At 39.1% G+C, this 22,646-nt stretch overlaps 1 protein-coding gene across 1 annotated transcript in view; it reads right to left on the bottom strand.

The window, feature by feature from the left end:
• The window catches only part of LOC130913849 (unconventional myosin-Ih-like), a 52,194-nt gene that overhangs the window by 7,048 nt on the left and 22,500 nt on the right, over nt 1-22,646 (bottom strand). Inside the window, exons 6-21 of the mRNA XM_057832748.1 lie at nt 21,062-21,241; nt 20,886-20,984; nt 20,698-20,814; nt 20,549-20,620; nt 20,336-20,455; nt 18,834-18,901; nt 10,077-10,182; nt 9,916-9,996; nt 9,748-9,839; nt 9,507-9,601; nt 5,866-5,912; nt 5,664-5,744; nt 5,444-5,549; nt 5,223-5,340; nt 2,886-2,999; nt 354-430 (exon numbers count right to left, since the gene is read on the bottom strand). Of these exons, the coding sequence (XP_057688731.1) occupies nt 354-430; nt 2,886-2,999; nt 5,223-5,340; nt 5,444-5,549; nt 5,664-5,744; nt 5,866-5,912; nt 9,507-9,601; nt 9,748-9,839; nt 9,916-9,996; nt 10,077-10,182; nt 18,834-18,901; nt 20,336-20,455; nt 20,549-20,620; nt 20,698-20,814; nt 20,886-20,984; nt 21,062-21,241 (1,573 nt within the window). The remainder of the gene's footprint in view (nt 1-353; nt 431-2,885; nt 3,000-5,222; nt 5,341-5,443; nt 5,550-5,663; nt 5,745-5,865; nt 5,913-9,506; nt 9,602-9,747; nt 9,840-9,915; nt 9,997-10,076; nt 10,183-18,833; nt 18,902-20,335; nt 20,456-20,548; nt 20,621-20,697; nt 20,815-20,885; nt 20,985-21,061; nt 21,242-22,646) is intronic.

Raw genomic sequence — 22,646 nt, 5'->3', positions numbered from 1 at the left:
TCTGAAACAAGTAGTCACAAGTAGAGTTTTCCACACTTTCTTTATTATTTCTGCAATATTTTATTAATGTTTGTGATGCTAAATTAATATTCCCTTGGACATATTTATTGTTGTGCACCTTCAACTGGTTTGATAGTGTTAATAAATGTTAACACAAATAATATAAGTAAATGTAAATAAATGTTTTGGTTATTGGGTTGTGCTAAGTATGCTTCATGCGCTATATTTTGTGGGTCAACTGTTGTTGTTTTTTTTGTTTTTTTTATGGTAAGGGGGTCGCCCAGGGCACTACAGGTATGTAGGGAAGGAACGCCACTGGGTCTAAGTGTCAATAATTGTGGCTTTGCACTCACCTAGTTGATGTTTACACTTTTCAAAAGCATCCTCAGTAGCATATAGGGTTCTCGGATGGCGGATGAATATTTTGGTCCTTTAAAAAAAAAAGAGAGATACAGAGAAACAGACAGAGAGACAGAGTGTTAAACATATTCCCCAGTTTAGTTTAAACTCTTAAGGTGGTTCATTACACATTATAACATAAAAATGATACAGTGCAGTGGGGCAAAATAATACAGTGGGGCAAATAAGTATTTAGTCAACCTCTAATTGTGCAATTTCTCCCACTTGAAAATATTAGAGAGGCCTGTAATTGTCAACATGGGTAAACCTCAACCATGAGAGACAGAATGTGAGAAAAAAAAACAGAAACTCACATTGTTTGATTTTTAAATAATTTATTTGCAAATCATGGTGGAAAAAATAAGTATTTGGTCAATAACAAAAGTTCATCTCAATACTTTGTTATGTACCCTTTATTGGCAAAAACGGAGGCCAAACGTTTTCTGTAACTCTTGACAAGCTTTTCACACACTGTTGTTGGTATTTTGGCCCATTCCTCCATGCAGATCTCCTCTAGAGCAGTGATGTTTTGGGGCTGCTCTTTGGGCAACACGGACTTTCAACTTCCTCCGCAGATTTTCTATAGGGTTGAGATCTGGAGACTGGCTAGGCCACTCCAGGACCTTGAAATGTTTCTTACAAAGCAACTCCTTTGTTGCCCTGGCTGTGTGTTTGGGATCATTGTCAGACTGAAAGACCCAGCCACGTCTCATCTTCAATGCCCTTGCTGATGGAAGGAGATTTTCACTCAAAATCTCTCGATACATGGCCCTATTCATTCTTTCCTTTACACAGATCAGTCGTCCTGGTCCCTTTGCAGAAAAAAAGCCCCAAAGCATGATGTTTCCACCCCCATGCTTCACAGTGGGTATGGTGTTCTTCGGATGCAATTCAGTATTCTTTTTCCTCGAAATAAGAGAACCTGTGTTTCTACCAAAAAGTTTTATTTTGGTTTCATCTGACCGTAACACATTCTCCCAGCCCTCTTCTGGATCATCCAAATGCTCTCTAGCAAACCGCAGGCGGGCCTGGACGTGTACTGGCTTCAGCAGGGGGACACGTCTGGCAGTGCAGGATTTGAGTCCCTGGCCGCGCATTGTGTTACTGATAGTAACCTTTGTTACTGTGGTCCCAGCTCTCTGTAGGTCATTCACTAGGTCCCCCTGTGTGGTTCTGGGATTTTTGCTCATCTTTCTTGTTATCATTTTGACGCCACGGGGTAAGATCTTGCATGGAGCCCCAGATCGAGGGAGATTATCAGTGGTCTTGTATGTCTTCCATTTTCTAATAATTGCTCCCACAGTTGATTTCTTTACACCAAGCGTTTTACCTATTGCAGAGTCAGTCTTCCCAGCCTGGTGCAGGTCTACAATTTTGTCTCTGGTGTCCTTCGACATTTCTTTGGTCTTGGCCATAGTGGAGTTTGGAGTGTGACTGACTGAAGTTGTGGACAGGTGTCTTTTGTACCGATAATGAGTTAAAACAGGTGCCATTAACACAGGTAATGAGTGGAGCCTCGTTAGACCTCTTTGACAGCCAGAAATCTTGCTTGTTTTTAGGTGACCAAATACTTGTTTTCCACTCTAAATTGGAAATAAATTTAAAAATCAAACAAATCAAAACTGTTTTTTTTTCTCCACATTCTGTCTCTCATGGTTGAGGTTTACCCATGTTGACAATTACAGGCCTCTCTAATCTTTTCAAGTAGGAGAACTTGCAGAATTGGTGGTTGACGAAATACTTATTTGCCCCACTGTATATAGTCAGCCACCAATTGTGCAAGTTCTCCCACTTAAAAAGATGAGAGAGGCCTGTAATTGTCATCATAAGTATACCTCAACTATCGGAGACAGAATGAGAAAAAAAAATCCAAAAGAGCACTTTGTTCCATTTTTAAAAGAATATATTTGCAGATTATAGTGGAAAATAGGTATTTGGTCAGCTACAAACAAGCAAGATTTCTGGCTTTCACGGAGCTGTAGATTTTTAAGAGGCTCCTCTGCCCTCTCCACTCGTTACCTGTATTAATGGCATGTGTTATTCTCTGTATAAAAGACATCAGTCCACAATCTCAAGCAGTCACACTCGAAACTCAACAAAGGACAGCTTTTTGGTCTTGGCCATAGAGACCAAGAGACCAAGAGCAAGGGCATTGAAGATGAAATGTGGCTGGGTCTTTCAGCATGACAATGATCCCAAACACACAGCCTAGGAAACAAATACGTGGCTTCGTAAGAAGCATATCAAGGTCCTGGAGTGGCCTCGTCATCTCCAGATCTCAACCCCATAGAAAATCTTTGGAGTGAGTTGAAAGTCCGTGCTGCCCAACAACAGTCCTAAAACATCACTGCTCTCGAGGAGATACGCATGGAGGAATGGACCAAAATACCAGCAACAGTGTGTGAAAAACTTGTGAAGACTTACAGAAAAGGTTTTGGTCATAAAAGTCTTTGGCATTTGTCAAGATAATTTGCCATTTTTCTCACCTTCCCATTTTGTACTCATTTGGAAAATAGCCCAGATGTTGAACCAGCACCAACACTCCGTCAGCAGGTTCTCCTCTCCAATGCGGCCAAGTGGCTGGGCACAGAGCTTTATATCTGAGTAACAAATAATGTTTGTCAGCATACTGCATGCTATACAAGGAACTATAGATTTGTTATACAGTCCCTGACAAAAGTCTTGTCGCTTATCCATTTTGTAGAAACAATTGCTAACCTGACTTTTAGTTATTCAATTGGTTTCAGAAATGGCTCATGAAAGCTAAGACCCTCCCAAATGATGTTGAATGTACAAAAATATATGTTACACTGAAAAAAGATTTATCATTTAATGAAGGCATAAAGGTCAAATTTTAGCAAGACGTGCGGATCCATGCGAGCTCCAGTAGGTCTCCTGCAATTTTTGCGGCGACTGTGGTGTAATTCAATGGAAGATTCATCTGAAATCACTCAGAAAACAGTGAAGTTTGGTGTTGGCAAGATCATGGTCTGGGGTTATATCCAGTATGGGGGTGTGCGAGAGATCTGCAGGGTGGAAGGCAACATAAATAGTCTGAAAAATCAACAAATGTTAGCTGCCTCTTACATTCCTAACCATAAAAAGGGACAAATTCTGCAGCAGGATGGTGCTCCATCGCATACTTCAATCTCTACCTCAAAGTTCCTCAAGGCAAAGAAGATCAAGATCCTCCAGGACTGGCCAGCTCCGTCACCAGACATGAACATCATTGAGCATGTCTGGGCTAGGATGAAAGCGGAAGCATGGAAGAAGAAACCCAAGAATGTTGATGAACTCTTTGGTGCTCCTGATGACTTCATCAATAAATTGTGTGAATCCTTGCCGAACCGCATGGATGCAGTTCTTCAAGCCCATGGAAGTCGTACAAAATATTAAATTTGGATCTCACATAACCACTACTTAATTCGCTTATGTTATGTAACATATTTTTGTATTTGAAGTACATTTTTTGTTCAATTTTCACACTACTTTTTGTAGGCGACAAAACTTTTTTCTTGCCAAAATTTGGCCTTTATGTCTTCATGAAATGATAAATCTTTTTTCAGTGAAACAAATATATTTTTGTTAGGGCTGTCAAACGATTAAAATTTTTAATCGAGTTAATTACAGCTTAGAAATTAATTAATCGTAATTAATCGCAATTAATCGCAATTCAAACCATCTCTAAAATATGCCATATTTTTCTGTAAATTATTGTTGGAATGGAAAGATAAGACACACGACGGATATATACATACAACATACTGTACATAAGTACTGTATTTGTTTATTGTAACAATAAATCCACAAATGGCATTATTAACATTCTTTCTGTTAAAGTGATCCACGGATAGAAAGACTTGTAGTTCTTAACCGATAAATGTTATAATTACAAGTTATAGTAATTTTATATTAAAACCCCTCTTCATGTTTTCGTTTTATAAAATTTGTAAAATTTTCAATCAAAAGTAGAGTTAATATAATAATAAGAAGAATAAAAATAACAATAATAAAAATAGAGTGACCAAAGTCTAAGTTTTACGTGTATTTTGCATAGCTATTTTGATATGGAATGCCAGTTCATTTTGCATTGTTGTTTAACTGTGTGTCAGAATAGGGCCTCATTTACTATAGACTGAAGTGCTTTACACTATTTACAACATTATTTTTTTTGGGAGAGATAGGAATATTATTTTTGTTGTGCTTTCACTAAACCATACTTAGGTTTGTTGTGAAGGAGTTGCCAAAGTTTATGCCAGTGTCCACTCGCCTTTACTGTATAACATATATCTCTACATATCTTACCCAAAATACAACAAAAGACACATAATTGCCACTAAAAGAAAGAAAACTTACCGAAATATGTGTGGAGCACAAATAGCAATTTGCATTGCATTGTGAATACAGCATAAACGTCTCACAACTACTAATTCTCCAACGTTTAGAAGAAACAACATGAGTATGGAACGGCGCTGCCCCCAAGCGGCCGGTGGCATTCTCTTCACTCTTAATGTCCATAAACGGCCTCATTGTAATCTGTTTGAGGCAATATGTGAGCAGGTCATTCAGTGCATGCGTTAATTGCGTCAAATATTTTAACGTGATTAATAAAAAAAAAAAAATTAACGCCCGTTAACGCAATAATTTTGACAGCCCTAATTTTTGTACATTCATCATTTGGGAGGGTCTTAGCTTTCATATGAGCCATTTCTGATACCAATTGAATAATTAAAAGTCAGGTTATTCGCAATTGTTTCCACAAAATGGATAAGCGACAAAACTTTTGTCAGGGACTGTATTCATGCTTGTCCAAGTCTTCATACCGCTGTAAAAAGACATCGTACTTCCGTCTATAAGCAAAACCAGCACGTCTGACTCGCAAATGCTGCATCAGGCCCAAATATTTAATCTGGTGTTTGATCAGAGCTTCATCAAACTGTCCTGGTTCAGAGCAGGAGGTTAAGCATAAACAATAAAAAACAACATTTTCTGTTGAATAGCTTTTAAACATAACAAAATAAACAAAGTTTTTTACTAAAAGTACCTGGTTTCCTGGACTCATTGGATTTAAGGCAACGAATGTACCATGCTTCTTTGGCTACGAGGATCTCTGTCAGCTTCAGCAGGCTGCTCTTAAATTGGGTGGCCACCTACACACAGAAAGTGGCTCAAAATTCAACGGTTCATCTGTCAGGTGCACGTGGCTTGAAGATGACACACTGCCAATGCCAGTAGTTACTGTTGGGGAATATGGAGGAACTCACTGTTTCTGGTCTCCGCCTGCTGTCTGGGTCTGTGCACGAGAAGCACTGTCTGACAATGGTGTTTTTTGATTGACTTATCAGCTGGGAGATGGTAGGAGAACACAATTTGTTGCGTTATCAAAAAATGCTTGTTCAAATTCTAAACGATAGTTTAGCTTCATGAGTTTTTAATTATTTGAGAAATGAAGTTTCTTATACTTACATCTTTAATATTTTTATATAGGAGGTCGTTATTTTTGTCCAAAAATCCTTTAAAATTAATGACAGGTTATACATGTTAGGCAGTTTGTGGAAAATGCAATTAACCCTTTATAGAGCATTCAGTTAAATACTAGGAAACAAAAAAAATCAACAACCTTTGTTACCGTATTGGCCTGAATATAAGACGGTGGTTTTTTCCATTGAAATTAGACTGAAAAAGAGGGGGTCGTCTTATATTCGCGGTCTAGACATTATACCTATTCACGACGCTAGATGGCGCCAGATACAGTGCCTTGCAAAAGTATTCGGCCCCCTTGAACCTTGCAACCTTTCGCCACATTTCAGGCTTCAAACATAAAGATATAAAATTTTAATTTTTTGTCAAGAGTCAACAAAAAGTGGGACACAATCGTGAAGTGGAACAAAATTTATTGGATAATTTAAACTTTTTTAACAAATAAAAAACTGAAAAGTGGGGCGTGCAATATTATTCGGCCCCCTTGCGTTAATACTTTGTAGCGCCACCTTTTGCTCCAATTACAGCTGCAAGTCGCTTGGGGTATGTTTCTATCAGTTTTGCACATCGAGAGACTGACATTCTTGCCCATTCTTCTTTGCAAAACAGCTCGAGCTCAGTGAGGTTGGATGGAGAGTGTTTGTGAACAGCAGTCTTCAGCTCTTTCCACAGATTCTCGATTGGATTCAGGTCTGGACTTTGACTTGGCCATTCTAACACCTGGATACGTTTATTTTTGAACCATTCCATTGTAGATTTGGCTTTATGTTTTGGATCATTGTCCTGTTGGAAGATAAATCTCCGTCCCAGTCTCAGGTCTTGTGCAGATACCAACAGGTTTTCTTCCAGAGTGTTCCTGTATTTGGCTGCATCCATCTTCCCGTCAATTTTAACCATCTTCCCTGTCTCTGCTGAAGAAAAGCAGGCCCAAACCATGATGCTGCCACCACCATGTTTGACAGTGGGGATGGTGTGTTCAGGGTGATGAGCTGTATTGCTTTTACGCCAAACATATCGTTTTGCATTGTGGCCAAAAAGTTCAATTTTGGTTTCATCTGACCAGAACACCTTCTTCCACATGTTTGGTGTGTCTCCCAGGTGGCTTGTGGCAAACTTTAAACGAGACTTTTTATGGATATCTTTGAGAAATGGCTTTCTTCTTGCCACTCTTCCATAAAGGCCAGATTTGTGCAGTGTACGACTGATTGTTGTCCTATGGACAGACTCTCCCACCTCAGCTGTAGATCTCTGCAGTTCATCCAGAGTGATCATGGGCCTCTTGGCTGCATCTCTGATCAGTTTTCTCCTTGTTTGAGAAGAAAGTTTGGAAGGACGGCCGGGTCTTGGTAGATTTGCAGTGGTCTGATGCTCCTTCCATTTCAATATGATGGCTTGCACAGTGCTCCTTGAGATGTTTAAAGCTTGGGAAATCTTTTTGTATCCAAATCCGGCTTTAAACTTCTCCACAACAGTATCTCGGACCTGCCTGGTGTGTTCCTTGGTTTTCATAATGCTTTCTGCACTTTAAACAGAACCCTGAGACTATCACAGAGCAGGTGCATTTATACGGAGACTTGATTACACACAGGTGGATTCTATTTATCATCATTGGTCATTTAGGACAACATTGGATCATTCAGAGATCCTCACTGAACTTCTGGAGTGAGTTTGCTGCACTGAAAGTAAAGGGGCCGAATAATATTGCACGCCCCACTTTTCAGTTTTTTATTTGTTAAAAAAGTTTAAATTATCCAATAAATGTTGTTCCATTTCACGATTGTGTCCCAGTTGTTGTTGATTCTTGACAAAAAAATTAAATTTCATATCTTTATGTTTGAAGCCTGAAATGTGGTGAAAGGTTGCAAGATTCAAGGGGGCCGAATACTTTTGCAAGGCACTGTATCATTGAAGCGATGTTCTGTCATGACAGATCTCAGCTACTCTTAGGTTTAACCAGTTTGCATTATTTTATTATAATGTTTTTCCTTATTCAGATTTGTTTCAAGACTACAGTTTCAGTTAGACTTCACTTTGATGGTTAATGCAGTTATTGCAATTTTGTTGTTTTATCACAATAGATTGGTTTATTTATATTTCAAAAACCACAAGCCATTCATTTACGAATGTGATTGCACTTTAGTTTACATATTTAAAGGTTCAGATATTAACATTTGAATGGGGCAAAATAACATGCTTTTCCTCTGAAATATATTGTTATAATCATTTGTTTCGGATGTACTGTAATTATTTTCTGTATAAAAATTAATTTGGTGTTCAAAAAGTCTTTTGTCAAACTTGAGTCTTGAAAAAGAGGGGGCCGTCTTATAATCAGGGCCGTCTTATATTCGGGCCAATACGGTATTTATTGGGGGTCATAACCAGAGTACCGTAATTTTCGGACTATTAGGCGCACCTGACTATAAGCTGCCAACCACCGAATTTGATATAAACACATCATTTGTTCTTAGGTAAGCCGCACTGGACTATAAGCCGTAGCTGTCCATACTGTATTATGGGATATTTACAAGAAAATATATTAACCGGTAGCACTTCATTTGACAGCGGCATCATAAGACTGTCATAAGACCAAATGGACCATTATGAAACTTTGAATTAATTGGCTGCAAAGGTTTATTTGGCTATCATTGCTCAATGTAATCTCTCCCTTCCCTTTGGAGAGACAGACAACCTCTGCTGCCACCTGCTGTCAACAATGTTGTCTAACATGCCTCCTGGCATGCATTGCAGCGCTACAGATGTAAATAACAATCAAAATTCATGTTCTGTGCTAATTATTTCTTCAGTTACTGTTCCAGTTGTTTCATCAATTGCTAGTTATGGTATTTAGTAACACTATTTGACAGTGAGCATAAATGAATGACAGATGTCATTTTGTATCATGCGGAAAATTAGCTCACGTTTGAATGGATGTAAAACATCTGAGCTGGACATAAATGGAGTTAGTGACATAATTTGCCAGATGACGCTTAATGACATCTGTCATAAGCATTCATTAATGCCCATGATCGTGTCATGTCATATTTATGGCGGCCTTCTGGCAGTGTTATGACGCCACTGTCAAATAAAGTGTTGCCTATTAACCCAAATAAATTAACAATTAATCCGCAGTAGACTATAGGCCGCATGATTCAAATTGAGGGGAAAAAAGTAGCGGCTTATAGTCCGAAAATTACGGTTTATTTCTGTATTTATATATATATATATATATTTTTTGTAACTAACATTTTAATAATAATTTTCATAAAGTATTATATATAAGAATAGTATAACAGAATATATGACGAAAAATGTGATATTCACGTATGTAGATACCGGGTCTTTATCTACAGACAATTATCTACACATTATTTACTTCATATATATATTTTTTTGTAACTAACATTTTAATAATAATTTTCATAAAGTATTATATATAAGAATAGTATAACAGAATATATGACGAAAAATGTGATATTCACGTATGTAGATACCGGGTCTTTATCTACAGACAATTATCTACACATTATTTACTTCACATGATTTATATTTAATGTGATGTTATTTGTAAATTACTTGCCCTTTAAAGGGTTAAAATGGTTTGAGAGGTAGGTTGTGCTTTAATTTACCCACAACACAATAGGTGACCTCTCCAGCATAATGCAGTAGACGAAAATCTCCTCTCTCCAGCGTCCTTCGTGTTTTTTTGTCTGCCAGCTTGTGACTGCACACAAAGAGAAAGTCAACAAAAACAAAGAGTTTCAGTCATCTCAATCGATAAAGTTTGAATTGTAAATTTGAAACGATGAAACTACACATCCATCAAGACAGATTAATGAAACACTGATCAGATAATAAGTGTAAACTCACGAGACAAAATGAGGGTGATTCCCCATTTTGTCCTCCAGTCTCTCCAAGAAGGTGAGGTCTGTAGCTTCTCCTGGCCTGAGGCACTCCTCATCCTGCCGAGTCAGAATCACTAGTCAGGTAATTATCCCCTATAAAATTTAGGATTTTATCTTTATTCAAGCAAAGTACCAGGATTGATATAATTCCCCTGTGTCTCTCCTCCACGAGGTCACAGATAATCTTGTTATTGAAGAACTGCACCGGTTCCCACTGAGCAAAACAATGTGAAAATGAAATTCCATTCAACAGCAAATCAAAGTAAACGCACGTTACACTTCCAGTCTTATTACTTCAATATCCTCCGCCTCGTATTCTTCCTGCTCTGCCTTGAGTGTGAGCTGGATGAAAAGTTGTTGCAGCTTCTCATTGCAGTAGTTTATGCAGAATTGCTCAAAACTGAGAAGAAAAAAGAAGCAAAACCCAACATTACATGGTCATACTTGAAATTATCAACATGTGTGAAGAGAGTTCACCAGTTTCAACAATAATACAGTGATCCCTGGCTATATTGCGCTTCAGACTTTGCGCCCTTAGTCCGTCGTGGATTTTCTTTCAATTGAAAGAAATAAATTTCTCACATTTCTGCATAAAATCACCATCAAATGTGAAATCAAATCATGATGTCAAATCTTTGTCAAAATCACACAGATGAAAAAAGTGTTTACTTTAACTCAAACCAATCAAACGTTTATAGCAGGAGTCCCCAAACATTTTCCTGTGAGGGCCAGATAACTTTTCCCTTCTCTGATGAGGGGCCGGGGTCAGTTTGTAACAGGAAAAAGTGTGACGATTGCAGCAATGCCTAAATGTAAAAATGTATTGTTTTTCAGAAAGCCACAATCAAATAACCCTTTCTGGATTCTTCACGGAACAAAAGTAAATAAAACAAAAATAATAATTAGGGCTGTCAAACGATTAAAATTTTTAATCGAGTTAATTACAGCTTAAAAATTAATTAATCGTAATTAATCGCAATTCAAACCATCTATAAAATATGCCATATTTTTCTGTGAATTATATATATGTTCTGTAAAATAAATTGTTGGAATGGAAAGATAAGACACAGGATGGATATATACAATCAACATACGGTACATAAGGACTGTAGTGGGCATTTCACTATACTGTCATTTAAATCTGTCTATGCTGTCCTCACTCCGAAGCATCTACTTTTTCCAAAGCTAGACAGCTAGTGAACGACGCCTTAATAATCAGACTTCTTCCTTTTTCATCTGATTTATTAATAAAATGGCCTCAAACCATTGTCCTCTTTAGACCGTTTACGTAAAACTACAAAAAAAAAAGTAAACAAGCATTGCATTAGCAACAACGTTAGCTTAGCACGCTATACAGGTTGACTAAACATAAACAAAAAACGTCTCATACAAAAAATATAACATTTCGCTTATTAACATAATATGTACATTCTTTACAACAACCATACTTACGGACAAATCTTTTCCAAGGATCATATAAGCACAACAGAGACGTCATGCAGCCATATTGAACTGGCAAGAAAAAAATAAACCATGTCGCAAAGCGACCACAAGAGTTCACTGTTAGACAGCACAAAACGCCTTCCTGTAAAACTTACCAAAAGGCAGAACACTGTCTGAGAGGGACATGTGCGTTAATTGCATCAAATATTTTAACGTGATTAATTTAAAAAATTAATTACCGCGCGTTAACGCGTTAATTTTGACAGCCCTAATAATAATATGATATAATGATAATAACTAGGCCTGCAAGCAGGACTGAATGGGCCCTCGCAATCTAGCGCAACTCGGACAGTGTGCAGGTCAGGGTGGTGGCAGATCGCCCTCTCTAATCATCTCATTAGAACCTAACATGCTCGAAAGTCGCTTCTTTACATTCACACACCTAAGAGATAAAAACCCCTATTGGACAGAGTACTACAAAAAAGGAGCGAATAAAGGGTCGTCACGGCAACAGACAGAGACATGTGGACATGGGCCGTAAAATAAGTATTTCAAAAGGTCTTGAAACTACAATGACCAACCTGAAAAGAACTGGACATATATTAGAAAAATGAGTGACTTTCTATTGCCACTAGTTGGCGCTATAGGGTTGATGCAAATGACCCCTACAGGACCCTTCAGAGTATGACTCAACAAGCACGAGATGTTTGGCGCAGATATGTTGTAGAAGTTAAGACTGTTCAAAACTTGTGGTGAGACGAAATGGCTTCAGTCATTTTCACTTCTCCTGTTGGACTCTTCTGCTTCAACCAAACCTCAGTATTTTTCATCAGGCACCTGAACTTATGGCTCCCCTGATGCAGGTTTCAGGTTAATATTTTTTTTTTCCTTGGAGGAGGAGCCTGTTTAATAAAAAAAAGGCATCTCCTGTTCCCAACAGGGTGCGCTCGGCCTAATGGGTAATGTTTCAATGCACTCGTGTTAAGGGTGGGATCCCGCACGTACATGCCAGATATGAAAAAGATTGAACGTTGTGTCAAGGAGCTATTAGTCTTTTACTGAATTCAGTCATTTTGCCGAAAAAATGGCCGACTTAGGTCCACGCCCAGGTCAGACCCGTGAATGAAAACGCACCATTTTGAAAATTTTAGATCTCCTATGTCTCCTGAATAGTCTCACCAATTTTGAAGATGATCCAACTAACTCCCTCTGTGACAAGGTCTCAAATGTGCACCCTTTTAATAGATAAAAATTTCACATTCGATAAAAATACCCAATTTCCTGTTGGGTTTGGAATATGGGTTCAAGAGACTTTTTGGAGCAGTTTTGCACAAGGTATCGACTCCCCAAATTTCGTTTCTCTATGTTAAAAAAACCTAATAGGAAACGCCTTTTTGAAAAATTCAAGGGGGCGCCACTGAGCCCTTTTGTTACATTTTTTGGTAACGTCGCAAGATTATCGAAATCCACGCAAAGCCGCATGTATGTGCATAATTTGGTGAGTTTTCGTGCATGTTCAGGCCTCCAAATGTAAACTTTACTACAAATGGATAAAAATTTCACATTCGATCCATAATACCCGATTTTCTGTTGGATTTGGAAAATGGGTGCAAGAGACTATTTGGAGCAGTTTTGCATAAGGTATGGACTCCCCAAATTTCATTGCTCTACGTTGAAAAAACCCAATAGACCCTACTCACGTGACGTCACAGCCACGCCCCCGCGCCATGATGTCCGGATACTCGTCATAGAAATGCATTAGCGCTTCGTAAATTCCTCCTATTATTGCACGTTTTACTGCTCGTCAACATTAATACTCAAAATGGTGAAGTCGTATGTGGCGGTCGGTTGCAAAAACAGAGAAGATAGACGGAGAGACTTGAATTTTTACCGTATTCCGAGAGACCCGAAGAGGAGGCCGCGATTGACTGCTGCAATTCGACGAGAAAACTGGGCTCCAAACGACTACCACAGATGATGTAGTAGTCATTTTATATCTGGTAAGATGCATTTAATATATATTTAGAGGGTTTTGGGCTGACAACCACAATTAAGATCATTGCTAGGCTAATCGCCGACAACATACACGTATGTATGTAGTGAGTGCTATCGCTAAACCATATAAACATTAAAAGCCCTAGCTCCATTGACAAATGACATGAAATACATTAGACTTGACAGTGGATGTTACCAAGAACAAAAGATTTTGAATTGAAAATTTCGTAACTCACCTTCCGAGCACAAGATTCCTGCCGAATTTTCGTGTACGAGGACGTGTTTCACCCAACCAGCAACGTAGCATTTATAAGCCTCCAAGCTCTTAAAGTTTTTCAAACTTTTGTGAGAATAGGCTGATTTTGTGTGGACAAGATAGTTGTAAATATCAGGATATCAGATGTCAGGCGAAGCCAGCGGGTTGAAAAACATCGATTTAGGCATCAAATACGGATCTGGCGAATGGATAAACTGAAGCTTTTCCACGTAACGCCTTTTATGCAACGGATCCAATGAGTTTACAGCGTCAGATAACACCGGGGCTTCCATGAATTGCTCTATAACTTGCTCGACTAATTGAAAACAATGAGAATAGGTCTGAAAAAGAGGTACAGTATGGCGGCCGGAAACAGCGACACGCCCATTTTGTGACGTAGGTGAGTAGGGTCTATAGGAAAGGCCTTTTTTAAAACTTTCTGTCGCCACTAGTTGGCACTGTAGAGTTGATGCAAATGACCCCTACAAGACCCTTCAGGGTATGATTATCAACAAGCACGGGAAGTTTGGCGCAGATATGTTGTATATCTGCTGAGTTATGACTGTCCAAAGTTTTTTGCGAGACAAATTGTTGACGGTAGTTTTCACCTTCCTGTTTGGACCCCTCCGCTTCAACAAAACCTCAATATTTTTCATCAGGCACCTGAACACAGGTCTTAAGGCTTCCCTGATGCAGGTTTGATGTCAACAGATTTTTTTCCCTTGGAGGAGGACCCTGTCTCGTAAAAAAAGGCATTTCCTGTTCTCACTAGGGGGCGCTAGGCCTAATGGGTAATATTTCAATACACTCGTGTTAAGGGTGGGATACCGCACATACATGCCAGATATGAAAAAGATTGAACGTTGTGTCAAGGAACTATTAGTCATTTACTGAATTTGTCATTTTGCCGAAAAAATGGCCGATTTTGGCACCACGCCCAGGTCAGACCGGTGAATGAAAATGCACCATTTTAAAAACTTAAGATCTCATATGTCTCCTGAACAGTCTCACCAATTTTGAAGATCCAACTTACTCCCTCGGCGAAAAGGTCTCAAATGTGCACCCTGTAAATCAATAAAAATTTCATATTCGATCCAAAATAACCGATTTCCTGTTGGGTTTGGAATATGGGTGTAAACGCTTTTTTTGGAGCAGTTTTGGACAAGGTATAGACTTCCAAAATTTCATCGCTCTATGCTGACAGATCCTAATGTTATAGGCCAATTTTAAAATTTCAAGGGGGTACCACTGAGCCATTTTGTTACATTTTTTTGCAACATTGCAAAATTATCAAAATTTACAATTTTCCGCACATATGTGCAAATTTTGTTGACTTTTCGTGCATGTTCAGGCCTCCAAAATAGCAGTTTTCATTTGCCCTGAGAAAAAAAAAAAAATAATAATAATAATAATAATCCTTTGCAAAACAATAGGGCCTTTGCACGCTTAGTGCTCGGGCCCTAATAATTAGGGTTGTTCCCATCATGTTTTTTTGCTCCCAATCCGATCCCGATCGTTTTGGTTTGAGTATCTGCCGATCCCGATATTTCCCGATCCGATTGCTTTTTTTTGCTCCCGATTCAATTCCAATCATTGCCGATAATTTTTCCCAATCATATACATTTTGGCAAAGCATTAAGAAAAAAATGAATAAAACTCGGACGGATATATGCATTCAACATACAGTACATAAGTACTGTATTTGTTTATTATGACAATAAATCCTCAAGATGGCATTTACATTATTAACATTCTTTCTGTGAGGGATCCACGAAAAGAAAGACTTGTGACTTTGTATATTGTGACTAAATATTGCCATCTAGTGTATTTGTTGAGCTTTCAGTAAATGATACTGTAGCCATGCCCCAATGCATGATGGGAAGTGGAACCATGACTGTGCGTAGTGCTACCAATTGATATATCTTCTCTGTGTTGGGAAATAACTTAGGGTGTTAAGACAAAGATAAATTGCCACTTTGCTTCCCATGATATTTCTAATCATAGGGAGAGGGATTGCATGGCTTTAGCCAATTAAGAAAAGGCTGCAAGAATTCACTTTACTCATTGAGCGCTACCTTTTTATCTCTCTATATAGACCCTACCCACTGACGTCACAAAATCACGTGCTCGCTGTATGGTTCCGCCCACTTGTCCGTCATTTTGTGTCTGTATTATCAATGGTCTCAATTGATCGAGCAATTTATACTGCATTTCATGGAAGACCCGGTGCTTTCGGATGCCCTAAACTCACTTGATGCGTTGCATAAAAGGCGTTATGTGGAAAAGCTTCAGTTTATCCATTCGCCAGATCCATATTTGATGCCTAAATCGATGTTTTTCGACCCGCTGTCTCCGCCGTATTTGCCTGACACCTGCTAGCTACCCTGAACTGTACAACTATCTTGTCCACACAATATATATATATATATATATATATATATATATATCAGAGGTTGCGCTAGACTTTTTCGCTGTCTGTCATTTTGACTGACAGTGTCATAAAAATGATGTCATAATCTATTTTTACCAGTCACTTACATTTTTAAAATGATAATAATGACATATTCTATAGTATTTAGTTTTCATTCATTTTTAATTAATATTCTGTCCGAATAACCTTAATGTAGTGGAGAAAACTGGATTCTCGCTGATTCAGGTTGATTTTAGCTGTGTTCACGTCAGTGTGTTGGCCAAACACCACTTAAGGCCCACTCAAAGTAGAGGCAATCACGGCACTTGGACAGGTGGCTGGATTTCTCCTTTTTCTTTAATGCAAATCCTCTTAAATCAACTTTATACAGTCCATTCATCCCAACTGTCCATGTAGATGTTGGTTATATAAATGGTTATATTCTTGAGTAGGTGTTTGTGGGTAAATATGTGTGTATCTGTGTGTGTGGTTTATCTGTACAAAAGACATGAAAAGAAACAATAAATAAATATACATTGCTTAAATTCAACTTAATTACATTTAAACATGTAGATGGAATATTCGAAGTTAAGCTTGAACTATTTTCTACGCTCCAGCTAAGCACCTCCGGTATCGGGCACTTATTGTGAAGGCGGATTCACTCCACTTCCGGTGCGCTATGCCGCAACTTGTCGCTATTTCAGAATCGCAGCATAGCAACACGCTAACGGACTACCACGCAAAACAATCGGACGAACTATCATAACAACAGCAAAAGGTAATCATAACAAATTGTCTACGTAAATATGAATGCTGCTTGTGATACTCACTTTGCATTTACGCACAGCAATGAACAAACACACAATTAGACGCACGCTCATGTCGTGCATCCACCCGTGACTTTCTTACTATTGACATCCGCATTCTGGTACGGTGCATGCGCAATCCAACTTTTCACCTATTTACGTCAGCCAAATGTGGGAATCAAATGATGCTGAAGGCATTGAACGAGCAACTGTGAACATCTTAAGCAAACAATCACATAACTTTGTAGCCTTTTCTACACTTAACAAGAGGCAAACAGACAGCGGAGTTCACCAATCAGCGACGGGCAGAGGTGCCGCTAGCAAAGCGACAAGGGCAGGACGAGGGACTTGCGCGCGGAAGTAAACATACGAGGAGAACGGAGTTTATTCAACATGGCTAGCGAGAGACAGACTTGTCAATGACTCTTTGTGTTTTAGCTTATTTAAAACTGAATTACCGCGGATTGGAACATATTCTCGGCCCTCCCGTTCGCCATCCGTGTTGTTCTAGAGACGACTTTCGGCGCGCAAGAGTGACGTTGCTCGTGAAGAACACGTCACGCAAATAAACAAATCTGATTTGTCGATTGATTTTGTACCTTCTCGAGAGGCTGTGTCCCAGACTTTTCTCTCAGTGTTTGAAAAATACAGGGAAAACAGTCTGGCCGTGCCAGGCAAACACTCAGTTGCCTTAACATTTTTCCGAGTAAGGCCAACGACGTCATGCATCAAGAGAGACAATAGCTAATTAATATGCTCACTTGCCACCCTGTGGGTGTGAATTGCAACCTGTCAAAATGACGGATGGACTTCAGTTTTTTCCGTCACCGTTTTAAAAAACCGGTCAACGACGGAAAATATTCGGTTAACGCGACCCCTGATATATGAACTTCCGGTATCGATATTGGATCGGGATCGCAATATTTGGCCTTGGTATTACTTGGTATCGGATCGAATCCAAAATCGCTGGTATCGGCCATCACTAGCCCCCAGAGGGCCACCAGATTTAGCACACGCAGCTTTACTGCACTGTCGCAGCGACAAGTGTAGAGTGTTTCAATACCATCGAATCATTTGGCAGATTATCTAACGATTCTAATATCAAAGTCCAATCAGCTATTAATACCACATGATTGTTTGAAGAGTGACTCCCCAAGTACTCTCTGGAAAGTCCTTGCTGAGTTGTTTTACGTTGATCTTCACAGGCCACCTCATTATTCATGTGACTACTTAAATAAATGGTGATTTTTTCCCAAAAAGTCTATTAATGGGTCTATCATATTCGTTGTCGAATACTCTATAAGAAAAATATAACATCTATGCATCTAAAATAATCTTAAACAATTTTATCAGCAAATTTAATACTCATTTCGGTCAGTAGTCCACCAATCAGTGGTTTTTACGGAATAATTTGAATTTGGTGGGTCGTAGGGCCAATCTGACTACTGATTTCACACAAAGGTATATACCGCCGCATCCGATGGTGGTATTTTTCTGTTGCTACTCTTTCTTCTATTGCTCCAAGTCCAACTGTCCCCCTTACTTGCACATGCTCGAAGGGCGCCAGGTTGCTTGTTGCCTGGGGCCCCTTGTCTCTGATTGGGCACACACCTGACTTAAAATTTTTGGTAAAAATTGGTTTCAATTGCTCTTTAAAGTCTCCTTAGGCAGAGGGTTCACCTACCCATTTCCCCCCCTTCTCTCATTGTTTGCATGCTATCCTCATTAAAATATGAAAACCTATATATGTTTGGGTTGTTTTAGTTAAAGCAGACACTGTTTGTACATCTGTGTGATTTTGACAGAACTCAAATCACATTTGATGGTGATTTTACGTAGAAATGTGAGAAATTCCAAAAGGTTCAGATACTTTTTCATACCACTGAATTTAAAAATGTTAAGATACATGCATGTATATATTTGTCATAAGCCTGGCCCTTTCCCAATAATGGGGTAATATTCCACACCTAAGCTCATCTTCCAATCACACCTAATTACCACCACCTGCGACCAGTTAACAGCTGTGCATTTAAAGCACAGCCTCCAAACATTCAGTGTCAGATCGTCAACGATTCAGCACACGCCTGCTCGTTGGGTCTGTGTACTATCTACAATGCATAAGAAAGGCAAAAGTCATATACCTGTTGATATTGAAAACCTCAAAACCATAGATGTCTAAAAGTCCAATGACAGTTTTCCTGGAAGGATCCTGGAATTAAACAACAATAAAAATAAACTGTTGAATGTTGTTCTACTGTTTGCTAAAGGGAACCTCGGACTTGAAGAATTGTAAGTTCTAATCAGTCACAACTGTTCTCTTTTACTAAAATATGTCATTAGAATCACATAAATTATTGCCATTGATTTAAAAATCTATATTATTTAGTCCATGTTTTGACCTACGGAAGGGCGCCATGTTTTACACGTGCAATGCACTCTGTGGGGGATGACGTGGTTTGGCTGGACTGGGACAATGGCTGTGCTAGCAAGCAAGCGAAGCTAGTATGACGATTGGCAGACGATTTGTCACATTCTGCTGCTGGTCAGTTCTGTTACAGACTGTTGTCAGTAACACGTGAGTTAGTAACCCGTTACTGTTAATCTGATTACTTTTTTCAGTAACGAGTAATCTAACGCGTTCATTTTTCTACACCAGTAATCTGATTAAAGTTACCTGAATCACCTGAATCAGCAACCTGAATCAAAAAGGTTGCTGAGGACATAATCATTTGATTCAGGTGTGTTAGAGGAGAGAGACGTGGAAAACACGACAGGAAAAGTGGCACTGATTTAGTAAACCCTGTTTATTAGTCTTGGTCATATTTTAGTCATCTCAAAATGTGTTTGTCTTCGTCTATTTTTTGTTGACGAAAACTCAAGACTAATTTCCTCTAGTTTTAGTCGACATTTAATAAAAATGTTCTCGTCTGTAAAATGAAAAAAAAAAAAAAATACCCACAAGGACGCCACGAACTGTATGTAAAAAAAAAAAAAAGCTGTCTGAGAGATTAAGAGGATGCTCGCCATTAGCAATAGCCTGATGATCACGCGAACGTGAATGCTATGCTAACGCTACGAGTTAGATTTAGTGTGTGATGATCACTCAGCACAGAGAGTTTAAGAGGACGCTTGCCGTTAGCAATAGCCTGATGTTAACGCGAACGTGAATGCTATGCTAACGCTACGAGTTACAGTTAATGTGTGATGATCACTTGGTACAGACCTTTAAAGGCTAAAGCAACATTTCATATTCTCTCTTCTTGCCAAATAAAGAAGACTAATCTCAAAACAGGCAATGGGAAGACTGGAGAGGACACTAGCAGGTGAACTGGGGGGGGGGGGGTGTAGCACGTCACATGAGTGACACAACCAGACACACATTGTGAACATGTGACAAAAACTGGGGCATTTACGTCTCATTCTGGACGAAAACTGGCATTTGTGTCGTTATGTTTTAGTCTCCCAATAAACCTTTTTAGCTCGTTTCGTCATTGTCATGAAAAAATTGTTCATTGATGAAATATTTTCGTTATCGTTGTCGTTGACGAAAGCAACACCGCAACTCATACAAATATTTATCTTTTAAGAACTACAAGTCTTTCTGTCAGTGGTTCCCTTTAATGTTCCGTTTTTACTAGCTCACAGTGTTCTCCATGGACTCATTTATCCTGTTAACCAGCCAGGTGAAGGTATGTCCATATATAGCCTTGGCCAAGGCATCCCTCACATAGATGGCGTGATCCAAGGTAAATGGACTGAGCACCTTAAGGGGAAGGCACATGTTAATGAGCCAATGCCATGTTTGCGTTATGCAACAATTTGTTGAGGAATTGATTTGAAAAGTCCTGGTACACACCTGGTCTGTTTTAGCTTCAATCTTCCTGTATGTTAGACCTTCTTGTAGACTGTGAGCATCAACTGCAAGAAGCTGTAATAATAGGAAGTTAGATTTTCTGTTTTTGTCACCAGGCTTGAAATCGTGATCATTTTCTATTTATTTCTTACATTTGAGACCCAGCGCAACTCTGCATTTTTGTTGTTAAGTGTGGCATGACCTTTACTGTCAGGCTCAAACTTAATATTGCCCAGGTGAAGAACGCTCGCAACAATCCCAAACAAGTGCTGCACACAATTTACAAGACTGTGAAAGCGATTACTTGAAATCAAAGCATCAGTGAGATTGCTTAACTTACACTAGTGTTGATCACATCGATGTCAATTATTTGAAGTGCATTTTTGACTGTCTTCCAGTCATTTTTGTCATTGATGGAAGGCACAACAGCACACTCTCCCTGTTGGAGAACAGGCAACGACAATTTGCAAAGGTGCGGTTACAGGACGCCAATGTAGACGATTTTATTGCACATACCTGTGTCAGGTAGCTGTAATGCTGGCAGTCTCTCTCCAGGCCCAGCTGCTGCAGCAGGTCCTCTTCTCCCCCCTCCAGAAGCTGGTAGAAAATGTGAAAGTTTCTCTCTCCATGGTTCTGATGCACCACCCTTGACTTCTCAAGCAGGTAGTTCAGGATGTGGCCACCCACTGCATCACCCTATTGTACATGAAAAATAGCATTTCCACTTCTTTCGCAAGTAACAAACTACATCATAGGTGAACAATTCTGTAACCCTCTCAGTTGTCTCATTTAAGGATAATAATGATGGCACTGACAAGTTTTGTATTATTATTTGTATTATTAGTTTCAGTTCCAGCTTGATGACTGTAATTGACACTATTGCCCCGATTAAGACAAAAACTTTGTCAAGAAAGAAGAGATCACCCTGGAGAAATGCCACACTAGCTTTAAAACAAAAGCAAGATTGTAGACGAGCAGAACGCAGATGGCGAAAAAACAAACTCCTAGTTTTTTATATCTACAAAGAGAGTCTTCGCAAATACAACCAGGAACTGAAAAATGCTAGACAGTCATATTTTTCAGAGATCATTAGTAGAAACACCAACAACACTCGCACACTATTTTCTGTTGTTGACAAACTGACAAACCCACAAGCATCAATACCTCAGGAATTGGCATCTGAGGTGTCCTGTAATGATTTTACAGCATTCTTTACACACAAAGTACTAAAGATTAGACAGACAGTGTGCAACTCCAGATTACCAATTGTTACACTAAATGCCTCCCAAAATGTCCCCCACGTCAATCTTAGACAGTTTAGCCTCTTGGACTATGCCACTTTAACAGAAATTGTGTCAAAATTAAAGCCCACAACATGCTGCCTTGACATCCTTCCTTCAAACTTTTTCAAAACTGTTTTTCATTGCATAGCCCCAGACATACGTACTTCAGATTATAAATACTTCTCTCCAAACAGGAGAGTTTCCACAGACTTTAAAAACTGCAGTAATAAAACCTCTCCTAAAAAAACCTAATCTGGATGCCTCAACCATTAGTAATTACAGGCCAATATCAAATCTGACATTCCTGGGGGAAATTATCGAAAGGGTTGTGTTCGAACAGATCCAGACTTTTATGATGCAAAGCAATCTTTTTAACTCATTTCAGTCTGGATTTCGGCCACAACACAGCACCGAGACCGTGCTTATCAAAGTCCTAAATGATATTCGTCGGAATACTGATGCAGGCAAATCATCTGTTCTGCTACTATTGGATCTCAGCGCCGAATTCGACACAGTTGATCACAACATACTACTCAGCAGATTGGAACAGTGGGTAGGGCTAACTGACACTATTCTTCAGTGTTTCACATCCTATTTACATGATTGGGATTTCTTTGTGTCAATCGGAAACCATCAGTCAGAACGAACCAAATTCACGTGTGGAGTCCCTCAAGGGTCAATTCTTGGACCGCTCTTATTTAACATCTATATGCTTCCCTTAGCTCAGATTATGGAACAGTATGACATCTCCTATCACACCAATGCAGATGACACACAACTGTACATTTCTGTGTCCCCACATGATTATGGTCCCTTAG

Source organism: Corythoichthys intestinalis, chromosome 3 (assembly GCF_030265065.1).
Source record: "Corythoichthys intestinalis isolate RoL2023-P3 chromosome 3, ASM3026506v1, whole genome shotgun sequence".
Lineage (NCBI taxonomy): Eukaryota > Metazoa > Chordata > Actinopteri > Syngnathiformes > Syngnathidae > Corythoichthys > Corythoichthys intestinalis.
This window is presented reverse-complemented; position numbering and strand designations above follow the sequence as displayed.